Genomic DNA, 15,802 nt, shown 5'->3' with positions numbered 1-15,802 from the left:
GAGTCATTTGTAAGGGATAAACGAGTGAATGGCTTGCATCCGGTTCCTTTATTGTTTTTTAAATGCAACCATTTCTGATTAAAAACTGGTTCCTGATTCCCAGGCGTGGTCTTATTTTCTGTCTCTCTCCATCTCTCTGTGTGTAGCTCTAGCTCCAGGGCTCCGTCCACATCTCCGTCAGCTCACAGTATCAGCAGTATGACTCCAGATCGAACACGATTTCCTCGCGGAACCTCCAGCCGCAGCACCTTTCATGGGGCACAGCTCAGAGACCGCCGCAGCGCCACCTATAACGGTCCACCCGCCTCGCCTACTCTCTCCCATGACACGGGCACTCTCGCTCAGGCACATAGAGGCACCTCGTCTGGATTTATCAGCAAGCTCACTTCCAAGTTTGTGCGGAGGTCAGTCTGTAAATCTATCTTGAAAAATCACCTCTCTGCACGGCTGCCTATGCGTGCCATGTTTACTGAGGTTTGTATGAAAGTCCTTTCAGGTCACGATTCAACAAAATTTCTCAGCGGATCTGCAGTGCAGGAAAAGGTCAAACCTTTAAAAAAAGTCCAATCAAGTAATACCACTCCTAACCTAGTATGATGCAACCAAATCCCTGCAAAACTGAAAGCGAAACACAATCCAATAACTGCCAGCAGAACATAATTGATGTTTATTTACATCCCTAACGAATGACCCTTATGAGCCTACAGTTCGAAGCATACAGTGTGACTAGTGTATTCCAATTCTCAAACAAATTACTCTTATGAGTAGAGCCCGACCGATATGGGATTTTTGAGACTGATACCGATTTTAGAGGGGGGAAATTCACAGATTACTGATATGGTGGCCGATATAGTAAATTTTTGAGCGGAAATAAAAACAGACCTTTTCTATGTGGATTGTGTGCCGATTTTGCACCAATATGACTATGCAAAGGAACTCAGATGGCTGCTTTCTTAAACAAATATTTTTATCAAAGAATATTTGACATTATTATTATACATTGTCAACAAATTCTAGAAATTAACACTTAAGAAAATAAAGAATAAATAAAAATAGAATAAATAGCTTAGAAAGATCAGTAGTGTATGTTTAGTATCAGTCAGTTGCTGATCATTTAAAAAAAGGATAATTAAAAATACAATAATTAGCTAAATAAGCTTCAGTACTGTTTAGTATCAGTAAGATGCTGACTATTTTAATACTGCCATTCAATAAGGGGCAGGATGTAAAACAACAAGCATTTACACCTGCCGAGACAAGAGAAAAATAGCGGCAGCGGTGTTACACCGTATTCTGCTATACAAGTTCAGGGGAAACTTTCAACGGTGGAAATCCAGACTTTTAAATATTACATTTTATAAATGCATTGACTGGAATTGTTCAGTTGAAGGGGGTACTGAACTGTGAATCCTGAACAAAACAGTTTGGTGAATACATGTTTACACATTAGCTTCCACTCAGCTGACAAGCAATGAAAGTAGCTACGTGGTTAGCTAGTTAGCTATATGCTCGTTGTCATGGAGAGTAAAATATGGACCAGCATTGCATCTCACCAACTAGGAAACAACTTAGCATGAAATCAACATTCAGCAGACACAATCCACCACCGCACCGTTGTCTGCTGTGCTGCAAAAGATGCTCAGATGTTTGCCTGCTACATTACTGACTGCGCTGACAAAATATAGCTGGCTAACAAAGCAAACAAATGTGACAGATGTGGTTGTCAGAGGCAGGGTTAACGTTATATTAGTTATATTGAAAAGGGAAAATGATGGGGTCATTGTTTATTAACTTTCCAGTATGTATTTCACAAACTAGTTAGCAACTTACCGAGAAGACACCACTTAACTCAGCACTGCTTAACTCCGCCTTGTCTGCAGAGCTACCGTCAGCTCAGCTCTGTAAACAATGGAGTCGGAGCACGCTCTGTTGGACACGCTACGTTATGACACCAATTATAAAGCTTTGTTTTCTGCATTATATGTTCTGAGAAAAGTTATCATGCCTGCGCATATCGGCCGACCGATATATTGGTCGAGAACTACTTATGAGACATTTCTTTTCAATCTATAGAATGAAACATACAGTGCGATCAGTGTAGTCAGATTCCAGAACAAATTAATCTTATGACTCTTAAGGTTCTTTTTAGTGAATCATAGTATTAATCAGAATTGTAAGAATGATAATCTGACCCTCGCTGATACAAATAAAATTTAAAAAAGCATCTTGTAACAATTTTTAACTCTGTAGAAAATGTATCATCATAACTTTATCTAGGATGCCTAAAGTTTTTGTGGTGACACCTCAAACCAAGGGACCAACAAAATATCTAGTTGTCACAGTCATGGCTGATTTGGACAAAAACTCTTTAATGGATTAGTTCACCCAAAAATTAAAATTCAGTCATTGTTTAACTCACCCCTGTGTTGTTATAACCTGTATGTCATTCTTTCTTTTTCTTAACACAAAGGGAGAAATTGTGAAAACATTTTGTGCTCAGTGATGTCCTACAATGGCAGTTAATGGTGACCACCTTATTCCATGACTCATGATTGTTATGAAAGCATGCAATAAGGTTTGGTGAGAAACAAATTGAAATCTAACGTATTATAAAGCAAAACTGTTGACCGATGATTGATCTCCTGTGCTCGTTTATGAGTCTGCACGTAAGCTTTAGAGCTCCTTGTGAATTATCGGTTATCTATATCGCCCACAATGAGCTGTGAATTATCGGTTATCTGTATATCCCACAATGAGCTGTGAATTATCGGTTATCTGTATCTCCAACAATGAGCTGTGAATTATCGAGTATCGGCCACAATGATCTGTGAATTATCAGTTATCTGTATCAGCCAAAATGAGCTGTGAATTATCGAGTATCGGCCAGAATGAGCTGTGAATGCTCAGTTATCTGTATCTCCCACAATGAGCTGTGAATTATCGGTTATCTGTATATCCCACAATGAGCTGAGAATTATCGGTTATCTGTATGTCCCACAATGAGCTGTGAATTATCGGTTATCTGTATCGCCCACAATGAGCTGTGAATTATCGGTTATCTGGATCTCCCACAATGAGCTGTGAATTATCGGTTATCTGTATCTCCCACAATGAGCTGTGAATTATCGGTTATCTGTATCGCCCACAATGAGCTGTGAATTATCGTTATCTGTATCGCGCACAATGAGCTGTGAATTATCGGTTATCTGTATTGCCCACAATGAGCTGTGAATTATCGGTTATCTGTATCGCCCACAATGAGCTGTGAATTATCGGTTATCTGTATCGCGCACAATGAGCTGTGAATTATCGGTTATCTGTATTGCCCACAATGAGCTGTGAATTATCGTTATCTGTATATCCCACAATGAGCTGTGAATTATCGGTTATCTGTATCTCCCACAATGAGCTGTGAATTATCGGTTACCTGTATCGCGCACAATGAGCTGTAACTTATCGGTTATCTGTATATCCCACAATGAGCTGTGAATTATCGGTTATCTGTATCTCCCACAATGAGCTGTGAATTATCGGTTATCTGTATCGCCCACAATGAGCTGTGAATTATTGGTTATCTCTATCTCCCACAATGAGCTGTGAATTATCAGTTATCTGTATCAGCCAAAATGAGCTGTGAATTATCGAGTATCGGCCACAATGAGCTGTGAATTATCAGTTATCTGTATCAGCCAAAATGAGCTGTGAATTATCGAGTATCGGCCAGAATGAGCTGTGAATTATCAGTTATCTGTATCTCCCACAATGAGCTGTGAATTATCGGTTATCTGTATATCCCACAATGAGGTGAGAATTATCGTTATCTGTATGTCCCACAATGAGCTGTGAATTATCGGTTATCTGTATATCCCACAATGAGCTGAGAATTATCGGTTATCTGTATATCCCACAATGAGCTGTGAATTATCGGTTATCTAGTATATCCCACAATGAGCTGTGAATTATCGGTTCCCTCTCGAGAGGTCTCTCCTATTGCGTAAGTAGCTTACGCTATGGGAAAACTCCGTTTCTCTAGAAATATTGAAGTCTTTATGTAAAACGCATTGCAGCTGCAGGGACCGTCACGTTATCTGCACTCGCTGCCTGGGACCTGACCACGCAGAAGCTGCTCTCATTCAGGGCGGATGCCCTGAATGTGACTCCCTGGGCCTCCCCGAGCTGCGCGCTTGCTTTGCCGCCTTCGCCGCAAACGAGTCTGCTTCCACCGTGCTGCCGTCTCCTCCGTTCGAGCCGCGCAAGAAAAAGTGCCGCTCACAGAGGCTGCCAGAGCACGCGGAATTCAGTGACGTCACACCGGGCCAGTCCCCGCGTGCTTCACCACTACCCAAGATCTCCCCGCCGCCAGTCCATTTCACGCAGGCGACCAGCACCCTCCAACAGAGCGGTGGGTCTCGTCTCGCTCGGCGCCAGGGGACGACGGTGAAAAGGATGACAGCCTTTCTATTGATGCTGCATCCAACGACTGGCCGGGCTCGTCCTTCGACCCGCGCCGTCGACATTAGCGGACACGAAGCACGGGCACCAGCATGGACTCTGAGATCGTCCGCGATCCTGTCCAAAGCCGTGGAAGACCTCGGCTCGACTGGTCTTCTCCGGAAGAACCCGCCCAGCAGCCGGCTGGACGAGTGGTTCCTGCAGGGCGCCGGCAGGCCCCTCGACAGAGACCCTCCCTTTCTTCCCGCGGTTCACGCATCTAACTCACAAAGTCGTGGAAAGCCCCGCACTCTGCTCACCTGAAGCCTTCTTTCTCTTCCTTGCTCTCCTCGGTGGACGGCGCGAGAGAAAGAGGCTACGAGGGAACCCCGCCCCTCGAGGAGGCTGTGGCCAACCATCTGTGCCCACCCTCCACCGCTGGATGGAAAGCCAAAGCTTCTCATCCCTCGAAGCCCTGCCGATCTACCTCAGCTGGCCGCCAGCCAAGCTGCGTCAGCGCTTCATTCCATGGCTGTTCTACAAGTTTATCAGGCCAAACTTCTCCGCACCATGGACGAGTCGGGACCTGAACCTGAGGCTTTCAAGGACCTGTGCAGCGCCACTGACGTAGCCCTGCGAGCAACAAAGGCCACCGCCCAATCCATCGGCCGGGCCATGGCTAACCTGACTGTCCTTGAGCGCCATCTGTGGCTGACGCTAACAGAGATGAAGGACGCGGATAAGGTGCCATTTCTTGACGCGCCTATCGCTCCAAGCGGCCTGTTCAGACCGGCGGTAAAAGAGTTTGCTGAACGCTTCACTGAAGCTCGGAAGGATTCGCAGGCTATGCGTCACTTCCTGCCCAAGCGCTCCAGCTCGTCTCAGAGCCGCCAGAGACCGCCTCAGCAGCAGCAGCGAGCCAGGGAGGCGCCTCCCGTCTCCCAGCCAAAGAGCAGACCTGAAACGGACGCTCGACGCCGCTCGCATTCCGCTAACCGAAGGCAGCCTCCTGAGCAACGGGGTCCTCGGCCCAAGATCGTGCTGAACCCGGAGCCTCGTAAGTCTTCCTAGCAATAGGAAGAAAAAGAGAGAGTGCGTGTCTCGCAAAAGCCGGACCACTCTCTCTAAAACGTGTGAAACATTACCCAGTCCCCTTACAGGCTGCTGGAAATGTCTGTACAGCAGTCAATGGGCCAGTCACAAACTCGCTCACCTGCAATCAAACGCCGTTTTAACGGCAACACACAGAAATCACAAAAGAGTCATTTTCTGCCTGTGTCACTAAGGGTCACGTGTCCACACTAAAGTCGCGATTCCCACGTATCAATACTGTCCAAACAGTGCCGAATACTTCCCCAGCTCCAGCTGGACGCATCCATATATGTAGATCGTGTGCCTGTTGTCATGTATGCACCACTACACACAAGCACTGTTCCCACAGTTATAAACACTTCCCCAGTAAAAGCCGGAAATACTATAAAGGTAGCGTGCGTGCCTGCTGTCCTGCATGCACCCCTACACACAAACACTGTATGCATAGCCAAAACCCCCGCCACGAGCTGGAGGCTTTATGAAAGTGGCGCGCGTGCCTACTACGGTATATGCACCCCCACCCATAAGCACTGCCCATACAGTTTCAAACAGTTCTCTGTCTCATGCCGCAAGCATCACAGATGCGACGCATGAGTTAAGAAACTCCCGCTAAGAGCTGGAAGCTTTATGACAGTGGCGCCGCATGCCTATTACGTATGTATGCACCCCCACCTGAAAACACTGTCCATACAGTTTCAAACATTTCTCCAGCTCATGCTGCGAGCATTTCGGAGATAGGCGCGTGCCTGTAATCTCACACGCACCCCTGCACTCGCACTCAACAAGGCTGCTCAGCTGCCAGCGCTCTGAGAGCTGTAAGCTCAGTGTTAGCACAAGGCAATTTGCCGGTGGGGCCCATACGCCACTGCGACACGCCTCCAGCCAGCATTCAGCCCATATCTGTGCGAAAGCAAAAGCCTGGGAAAAATCCCGACATGCCGAAATGGGTTTTGAACATAATAAAGCACGGTTACTCGCTTCAATTGGCCAAGAGACCACCCCGCTTTTCAGCTGTGGTCGAGACTAAAGTGAGGAGAGATGTGTCACATGTTCTACGCACCGAGGTGCTCAAACTAATAGAGAAGGGCTTATAGAAACTGTTCCTCCTCTATGAGCTGAGGCAGGTTTTTACAGCCGCTATTTTCTCGTCCCGAAAGGACGGTGGCCTCCGCCCCATCCTAGATCTCAGACATCTGAACAAAGCTTTAATGATTCGCTCGCTCAGAATGTTAACGACCAAACATATCCTCGCGCAAGTTCGCCTCGGGATTGGTTTCTATCAGTGGATTTGAAAGACGCTTACTTTCACATTCGATAGCGCTCATCACAGGCCTTTTCTGAGATTCGCTGAGGGACAGTCATACCAGTACACAGTACTACCATTCGCCTATCATTGGCCCCCGTACATTCACCGAAATGTATGGACGCAGCACTTTCCCCTGAGACAGCGGGAGTGCGAATACTGAATTACCTCGACGATTGGCTAATCATAGCACAATCTGAGAGTCAGTTAACAACGCACAGATCTTGGATTATCAGCCATCTACAATGCCTGGGTCTGAGAATCAATTTTGCAAAGAGCTGCATATCCCCAGCCAGAATATCTCCTTTCTGGGAATAGTGCTAGACTCAGTGCAGATGACAGCGCTCTCATCAGAGCGACGCTTCTATTCGACGCCTTGCAACATCGTTCAGAATGGCCGCTACTCGCCAAACACATTTCAAAGAATGCTCGGTCTCATGGCCTCGCATCAGCTGTACTCCAGCTAGGATTGTTGCACATGCGCCCTTCCAGCGCTGGCTCAAGAGCTGTGTCCCCACTCACGCTGCGGGCGCTCGGGCCACTTTTTGATCAGAGCTGAATCACGGCTGTATAAAAGCCCTGACGCTCTGGAAAGCCGCCAACTGGTATCAAACCGGCGTGAGTCTGGGCGTGAATACGCGGAGAAAAATGATCACGACAGATGCCTCCAAAATAGGATGGGGGCCCTTTACTGAGGGCAGGCCTGTCTCCGCTTTTGGTCAAACCCGAAAAGCTTCTACATATAAACTGTCTGAAATGAAAGCGGTCGCCTTGGCTCTCAGAGCCCTGCTTCCGCACCTGAAAACTAACACGCCCTGGTCCGAACGGACAACATGACGGTAGTTTCGTGATATAAATCGCCAGGGTGGATTCAGGTCGAGCTCCCTGCACTCTATGGCCAGGGAGCTCATCTTATGGTCACAGCACCACCTGCGCCGCTGAGAGCAGCGATGTGCCAGGCTCCTGAACCAGGAGCGGACATGCTGTCCAGAGACAAGGTTCTCCCAGGAGAATGGTTTCTCCACCCCTGACGGTTCAGTGGTTATGGCAAACCTTTGGCGAGGCAGAGGTCGACCTCTTCGCCTCCAGGGAAAATGCGACTGCCCCTTTTCTTCTCAAAGAGCACGGACGCCGCCCAAGTCTGGCCGAGCCGCCTCTTGTATGCTTTTCCCCGATCGCGATGCTACCTCAGGTCATCAGTCGGATCAGGGAAGTGAAATGTGCAGTGCTCCTGGTAGCCCCACTCTGGAAAAACAAGACGTGGTTTCCAGAACTGATGCAGATGATGCAATCTGCCCCATGGCCGATTCCGCTGAGGCTAGACCTCCTCAGGCAGGCCAACGGGATGATTCTTCATCCCCGCCTCGATCTGTGGGCTCTCCATGCATGGCCCCTCAACGGATTCCCGAGAACCTCCCCAGTGGAGTTTTGAGAACCATCACTGAGGCGCGAGCCTCTACAAGGCTTTATATGCCCAAAAGTGGAAAGTGTTCAGTGACTGGTGTGATACCAAGAGCTTGAACCCCAAATCGTAGCGAGATACCAAGTGTACTCGCTTTTTTGCAAGAGCTGCTGGAGGCGGGCCGCACACCCTCCACGCCAAAGTCTATGTGGCTGCCATAGCGGCCACACAATCCTGATAAAGGACGCTCATTAGGAAAAACGACCTAATCATTCGCTTCCTAAGAGGCTTAGGAGGATGAACCTCCCCGCCTCGGTGCCGATCTGGGACCTGGCCACGGTCCTGGACGCACTCAAGAGTGCCCCGCTCGAACCTCTCCGAACCGTGCACCTTAAACAGCTCTCACTCAAAACTGCGCTCTTGCTGGCGCCGCTCAGTCAAGAGAGTGGGCTTACCTGCACGCGCTGTCATCAAGCTGCTTGCCTGGAATTTGGACCTAACGACTGCAGAGTTGTCCTTAGGCCAAAGCACGGGTATATTCCTAAAGTGCTCTCCACACCCTTCAGAGTACAGGTGATATCTCTGGCAGCTTATCGCCCCCAGCAGACTAAAGCGACGCTTAATTTACTCTGCCCGGTCAGGGCGCCAGAGTATATTTGGAACGCTCTGCCCTGTTCAGACAGACGGAACAATTATTCGTGATGCTTTGGCAGCCGTACTAAAGGTCTCAGCAGTTTCAAAGCAAAGAATATCGCGCTGGATAGTGGATGCTATAGCGCTGGCTTATGAAGCCAAGGGCCTTCAATGCCCCTTAGGCGCCAGAGCTCACTCTACGAGGAGCATGGCCTCCTCGTGGGCGTGGTCGAGTGGGATACCCATTGAAGATATTTCAGCGGCGGCAGGCTGGGCCTCACCTTCGACATTTATCAGGTTTTATAACCTACAGGTCCCCTCATTGCATTCCAACATTCTATCAGCCTGACTATAGAATGGACTGGAGTATGTATATGCTGAGCATTATCTCCTCCCTTATAGGTCCGTCTCTGACTGACTTAAAGGATTTTTATGCATATCAGTACATAAAAACTCAGTACATAAGATATGTGCTTGTGTTTGTACTATGAGCACCCCACCATGGACCACCTTGGAAGGCTCTATACTATCCCATTATGTAGCTCGCCGCTGGTCGCTCGTGGAATAATCACTTTGCTTTAAGGCTCAGGCATCTGCCTCTGGCTTTATAGAGCTGAAGTCAGCACGCACGGCGCTTTGCATGGTGTTCCCATAGCGTAAGCTACTTACGTAATAGGAGAGACCTCTCGAGAGGGAACGACTCGGTTACTAACGTAACCTCGGTTCCCTGAGAGGAGGGAACGAGTATTGGCGTAAGCTGCCGTGCTTGTGCTTGGTCAGTCGCTTCAGTCGATTGAACCTAAAGAACTCTCATGACGGGCTCTAATATATAGCCTTAGCCACGGCAATCTTGGCGGGCTCTGAGCGCTGGCGTGAAGCGTGCTCATTGGTCGCTGCTCAGAGTCGCCTCGCCATTGGTTCGAGCAAGTAGCCGCAGCACAGCCAATGACCCGAGCTGCCTCACTCATTGCTGTCTGCTGTGCAGCTGCAATGCGTTTTACATAAAGACTTCAATATTTCTCGAGAAACGGAGTTTTCCCATAGCGTAAGCTACTTACGCAATACTCGTTCCCTCCTCTCAGGGAACCGAGGTTACGTTAGTAACCGAGTCGTTATCTGTATCTCCCACAATGAGCTGTGAATTTTCGGTTATCCGTATCTCCCACAATGAGCTGTGAATTTTCGGTTATCTGTATCTCCCACAATGAGCTGTGAATTATCGGTTATCTGTATATCCCACAATGAGCTGTGAATTTTCGGTTATCCGTATCTCCCACAATGAGCTGTGAATTATCGGTTATCTGTATATCCCACAATGAGCTGTGAATTATCAGTTATCTGTATCTCCCACAATGAGCTGTGAATTATCGGTTATCTGTATCTCCCACAATGAGCTGTGAATTTTCGGTTATCTGTATCGCCCACAATGAGCTGTGAATTATCGGTTATCTGTATCAGCCCAAATGAGCTGTGAATTTTCGGTTATCTGTATCTCCCACAATGAGCTGTATAGTATCGTTATCTGTATATCCCACAATGAGCTGTGAATTATCGGTTATCTGTACCTCCCACAATGAGCTGTGAATTTTCGGTTATCTGTATCAGCCCAAATGAGCTGTGAATTATCGGTTATCTGTATATCCCACAATGAGCTGTGAATTATCGGTTATCTGTATCGCCCACAATGAGCTGTGAATTATCGGTTATCTGTATCAGCCAAATGAGCTGTGAATTATCGGTTATCTGTATCAGCCCAAATGAGCTGTGAATTATCGGTTATCTGTATCAGCCAAATGAGCTGTGAATTATCGGTTATCTGTATCAGCCCAAATGAGCTGTGAATTATCGGTTATCTGTATCTCCCACAATGAGCTATGAATTATCGGTTATCTTTATCTGCCACAATGAGCTGTGAATTATTTCCTATCAATATCAGGTCACAATAAGCTATGAAACATTGGTTATTGTATCGGCCCAGAAATTCCATATTGGTGCATCCCTACTAGATTTTGATCACACTAGTGTCAGGTTAGAACTTGCAACACAGGTTTAAGTGTAATAGTTCGTATTTTAAAACAGGGTGAATTGTATTATTTAAATGTTTATTTTTTGCTTTTAATTATAAATGCATTTACTGTAAATGCATTTCCTGTTAATTTTTACACACTGAGGGATGAGTATCTCAAGACGTATGTAAACCATTTTTTATTTAAACTGTTGCATTCAATTAAATGCAACAATTTACATAAGAAATGTTTTATAAATGGTTTACATATAAATTTGTTATGCTTGTGTTTTCTGAATGATTCTTGATATGAATAAATGACAATGTCATAGTATATGAATGTGGTGCAGTGATTTTCTCTGTAAACACATCAGTTTGACATGTTTTTGGGTCAGAATCTTCCAGGTTCTGAACATATTGTTTGTATGTTTGTGTTGTAGAGCTCTGTCTTTCAGAGCATGGAGGTAGGAGAATAGTTTGACTCTTTCCCCCTTGAGATTTCTATATGAAAATGTGTCTCATCATACATACCCTTCTTCTTAGATTTTGACTTGTGTCAGGCCTGTGTGTGTCTCACACTAATGATCTGTACGTCTTACCTCTGTGAATGCCTGCACGGCCTGCAGACTGACTTCCTCCTGATGAAATGATCACTTCCTGCCCCTGTCTGTCATCAGAGTTTACCTACTGTTAAATACAGAATGACTCCAGGTCTAGTTGTGTTGAATGTGTGAATGCTAGTGGCCTGTAGTGCTCCTGCACCTGTACCCTTCAGTCACCCTTTCAGGTCGAAAGAAAGTTTCCCTGTTGCCACCTTTGTCTGTCTATCAAAATCATATTATAGAGGAAGACAATGAAAATGTGTTCACTTCTTTTATACAAGAAGAATAAACCTTCACATTAGCTTTTTCGTATATACAATCCAGATGGGACAATTAACGAAAACCATTTGCTTTCAATATATTATAGATTGATTATAAGGGCTTTTCTAAGAACGCATCAGGGTACAAATGAGTCAGATCTTGTTAAATTGACAGCCCTACTTGAATCGTAAATTAAACTGCTAATACATTTTGACTAAGTGGCACTGTCATCAAATTTAGATGGTATTTTCAGGGCATGGTCACAATAACACTTGCACAAGTTTCATTTTATTATGTTAAAGCATTGCTTAGATACAGCCTCAGATCCTTTTTGGCATTTTATCAAATTCAATGATACATTACATGAGAACTGTCTGGACTATCAAAAAGCTTTAAATAACTTTTTTGCCAACATGGTCTGGACATGAGCTGGCCCAAATTTGGGTAAGATCTGATAAACGCTGTAAAAGGAGTTTAAAAAGTAGGTTTACAATTAAATAAAAAATGGTGGACAGAAAGTGTGGCCAACTATGGCAAAATTGCTATCATTGTCCTCTGCATGAATGTAAAATGGCCCCAAACTTCTCAGGTAGCTTCAGGGCATGGTGCCGATAAAACATACAAAGTTCCATGATGATATGCCAATACATTTGTAAAGTACAGCATTTTATGTCAAAATTCTAAATGGCCGATCCACAATATGGCCGACATATGAACATTGGATATCATTCTACTCTGTAACGCCCAAGGTGTTATGATTTAAAACCAAAGAATTCAAAAGTCATAAGCAAAACAGCTATTTTTCATATTTCTTGACCAGTAGGTGGCACTGTTCTCAAACATTTTAGGGATCCTCAGGCCATGACGGCTATGACATATACCAAGTTTCATTTTAATGTGGCAAGGCACTGCCGAGCTGTAGCTTCACGACGTCTTTGGCGTGCTCGCCATCAAATTCATAGAAGCATTATATGAGAATAGTTTTGAAAGGTTTTTGTCCCTAGATGATACATGCAATATTTTGTGCCAATTGGACATACAACCTATGAGGAGTTTAAAAAAGTATTTTTTTCTGAAGATTCATAATGGTGAAAAATCTTGTTTCTAGACCCTACGTTTCGAAAGTTCTTAGCATAAACATAAGTGCAAATTTAAACTGTTGGTGGTGCTAGAGGTTTAGAGACCCAAATTTGCTATGGTAGAAGTTCAGAGTATCCTCTATCAGTGTGCCAAATTTCATAACTTGGCTGCCATATACTTCAATGGAGTAAGAAACAATAGGTGCCTATGCATCTTCATTGCTTGGCCCCAATGAACAATTATTTCGGCAGTTGTTTACGGTTGCCAAGCAATGTAGCACCTTGGTGCATAAATATAGAATGTACAGAGGTGTGATCTTCAAACACAGCTCATCCAATCAGAATTTAAAGTCAGAACTATTCCGTTTTTGAAGTCTATAATTTGTATAAAAAGAGGCAAATTTCAGCAAATATAAAATTTTAGATTGTGTAGACAACAGAAATCCTGAGATTAATCCTGATTATTTTGAACTATTGACAGACCTAGTATTTATATGCATTTTTGTTCAACTTTTTATCCATTTTCTTTTGGTAATGTTGAGTTGTATTAGATTTTATATTTTGTTTTATTTTAATATAAACTCTGATATTTTCCAAGGTTACCCAGTGAAGGAGAGGCCCATGGTCGGGCGTACAGCTTGAGGTGAGATTTAAGTAGATCCTCTGTGATTTGTTTAGACTGTCTCATGTCAAATTGTTGCTTTGGGGGCATTTGTTGTTGCCCCTGCAGCTCAGTCGACTAGAGTCAGTGTTGTTCTAAGTTATTTAGATTTGTGTGTGTATGTGTATGATGTCATTTTTTTATCATTGTTTAGTATTTTGTATTGTGTTTTTATGCCCAAGATCTGCACTTGCTGTCATCCTAAATACATTTTACAGCTAAGGGTTTGTTATTAGAAATTTGGCCTTGCATAACCAAATCTTTGACTATTGGCATTAAGTCTGGTACACATTAGCCGCTTTTCTAGTATCAGTCCAAATGAGGGCATGCTAGTGCGTGCCAGAGCCAGTTGTGTTCCCACTGTCACTTCCAAGGCTTCATCTTGCCTCCTCTGGGCTTCCTCGAGGCCAACTGACAAGCACCTTTGGCTCGTTGATGTCCCTTGGGCTAAAGAAGCCCAACTGGTAATTGAGGCAGGGTCAGTGTCAAAGGTGGAGTGTTGCTGAGTCAGGTCTCGGTTTCCACCAAGCAAAGACCAAAATAAGGAAACAGATGGCAGCTTTAGTCTTCACCATGATCATTTCAAGGGCTAGCTGGTCTCCAGAGTCTGATACCTCAGCCTGGGCTTCCCTCTTGCTTGTGAAATGTGCGGGGTGTGTGAGACGTTGGCACCAGGGCAGCGTATTAAGGGTGAGTTTGAGTGAAACTCAGCAGGGCTATTGGCCTGATGGTGGGAATGCAGATCGATTTTGGTCTCAAGGTTCAAGGTCCGAGGCTGTTGGCCCCGGCTGAACAGTTGATAGCCCTGTCTCACACTGACCCAATAGTGGAAACGCAGCAACTGAAGTAAGTACTGGACAAGTACTGCCCATTTAGACATGAAGAGACCGTCTGAATGACATGTAAAATGCTCAACCGCAGTTTTTGTTTTTACCTGCTGTTTTGGGTTATACATAAAACAATAGCAGAAAATGTGTGTATATTATCATAATCAGACATTAGAATCAACGTGATGTTCTGACACTGTTGTGTTTGTCAACAGGAGTGGATCTGGTGAACCGAGGGAAGAGGGTCGTGACTCCAAGCCGAGATCACTGCGTTTCACGTGGAGTATGAAAACCACCTCGTCAATGGAGCCCGGCGACATGATGAGAGAAATCCGCAAGGTGCTGGACGCCAACAACTGCGACTACGAGCAGCGCGAGCGATTCCTGCTGTTTTGCGTACATGGCGACGCACGTCAAGACAGCCTCGTCCAATGGGAGATGGAGGTGTGCAAACTGCCCCGCCTCTCACTCAACGGTGTGCGCTTCAAACGCATCTCGGGGACGTCCATCGCATTCAAAAACATTGCTTCGAAAATTGCCAATGAGCTCAAACTATAAGCAAAAGAATCGAAAAAACGAAATGCTAAACTATAGGGAACAAGTTCATCGGGAAGTCTGAGCACCATTTTAAGTTACTGCTTCTGTAAGACACTGCTGTAATGTTTAGTGGAGAAAAAAAATTATGAATGCTAAAGATGAAACGAGATAAAATCCCCTCGCCTGACCTTCATGACCTCTCGCATATATGCTTGGTTTAAATGACCATCTTGCAATAATAGCGAAACTCTTAAAGGTTGGCAGGACAAAGTCGAACAAATTATCGACTTCAACCCGACTTTTTCCACATGTACAGTTCAGATATGGAATGTTTTTTTGTTGTATTGAATTGGTCATAGAGTTGTATAATACAAGACTTTCAGCATATTCATACAGAGGTATTGTATAGTCACTATTGAGCTGTGTACAGAACAAATGATGTTAAATGTGTCAAAGTAATTTTTTGTTTAGTTTTAATTTGTTGCTTTCTTCCCTCATTTTTTTAGATTGTTTTGGCAGACACTGTTTTAACTGTTCATTTGTAACTTCACAATATTCTCTTGTTTTAAAGGGACAGTTCACCCAAAAATGAAAATTCTGACGGCAAATTAAGCTATTTACTTATAAACCAAATCTTTTGACTAGCCTCCAAAAATGGTGCACAAACATAATTGATGTCAAAGTGGCATTGGTTCTCAATTTGTGTAGTAATGTAACGTGAAGTGCCATTTTTGAATCCTGGACAAAAATGTGGGTTAGACGCAAGCTTCTTGTGAATAACAACTAACTAAATATCAGTCTGTTCCAAAAACTATGCTATCGTAACACTTAAGATGACAAGCCTTCAATATCGATTTGGAACGGCCTAGTAAATGTTGGCAGAATTTTCATTTGGGTGAACTATTGCTTTATTTCTGAGTGAGAATTAGATCATAACATTGAAGAATTTAGTGTTTTGTAGCTCAGGCA

The 15,802-nt window shown here is 44.7% G+C and overlaps 1 protein-coding gene across 3 annotated transcripts in view; it reads left to right on the top strand.

Moving 5' to 3' along the window:
* The window catches only part of LOC127640885 (serine/threonine-protein kinase MARK1-like), an 83,008-nt gene extending 68,139 nt beyond the window's left edge, over window positions 1–14,869 (top strand). For 2 of the 3 annotated variants that reach the window (XM_052123578.1, XM_052123581.1), the window contains 3 exons: window positions 147–404; window positions 13,407–13,451; window positions 14,512–14,869. In XM_052123578.1, coding sequence (XP_051979538.1) covers window positions 147–404; window positions 13,407–13,451; window positions 14,512–14,854 — 646 coding nt within the window. In that variant the 3' untranslated portion in view covers window positions 14,855–14,869. The remainder of the gene's footprint in view (window positions 1–146; window positions 405–13,406; window positions 13,452–14,511) is intronic. The other variant, XM_052123580.1, reaches the window with a different exon arrangement.
* The last annotated feature ends 933 nt before the right edge of the window (window positions 14,870–15,802 follow it).

The sequence above is a fragment of the Xyrauchen texanus genome, chromosome 50 (assembly GCF_025860055.1).
Source record: "Xyrauchen texanus isolate HMW12.3.18 chromosome 50, RBS_HiC_50CHRs, whole genome shotgun sequence".
NCBI classification, from domain to species: Eukaryota; Metazoa; Chordata; class Actinopteri; order Cypriniformes; family Catostomidae; genus Xyrauchen; species Xyrauchen texanus.
This window is presented reverse-complemented; position numbering and strand designations above follow the sequence as displayed.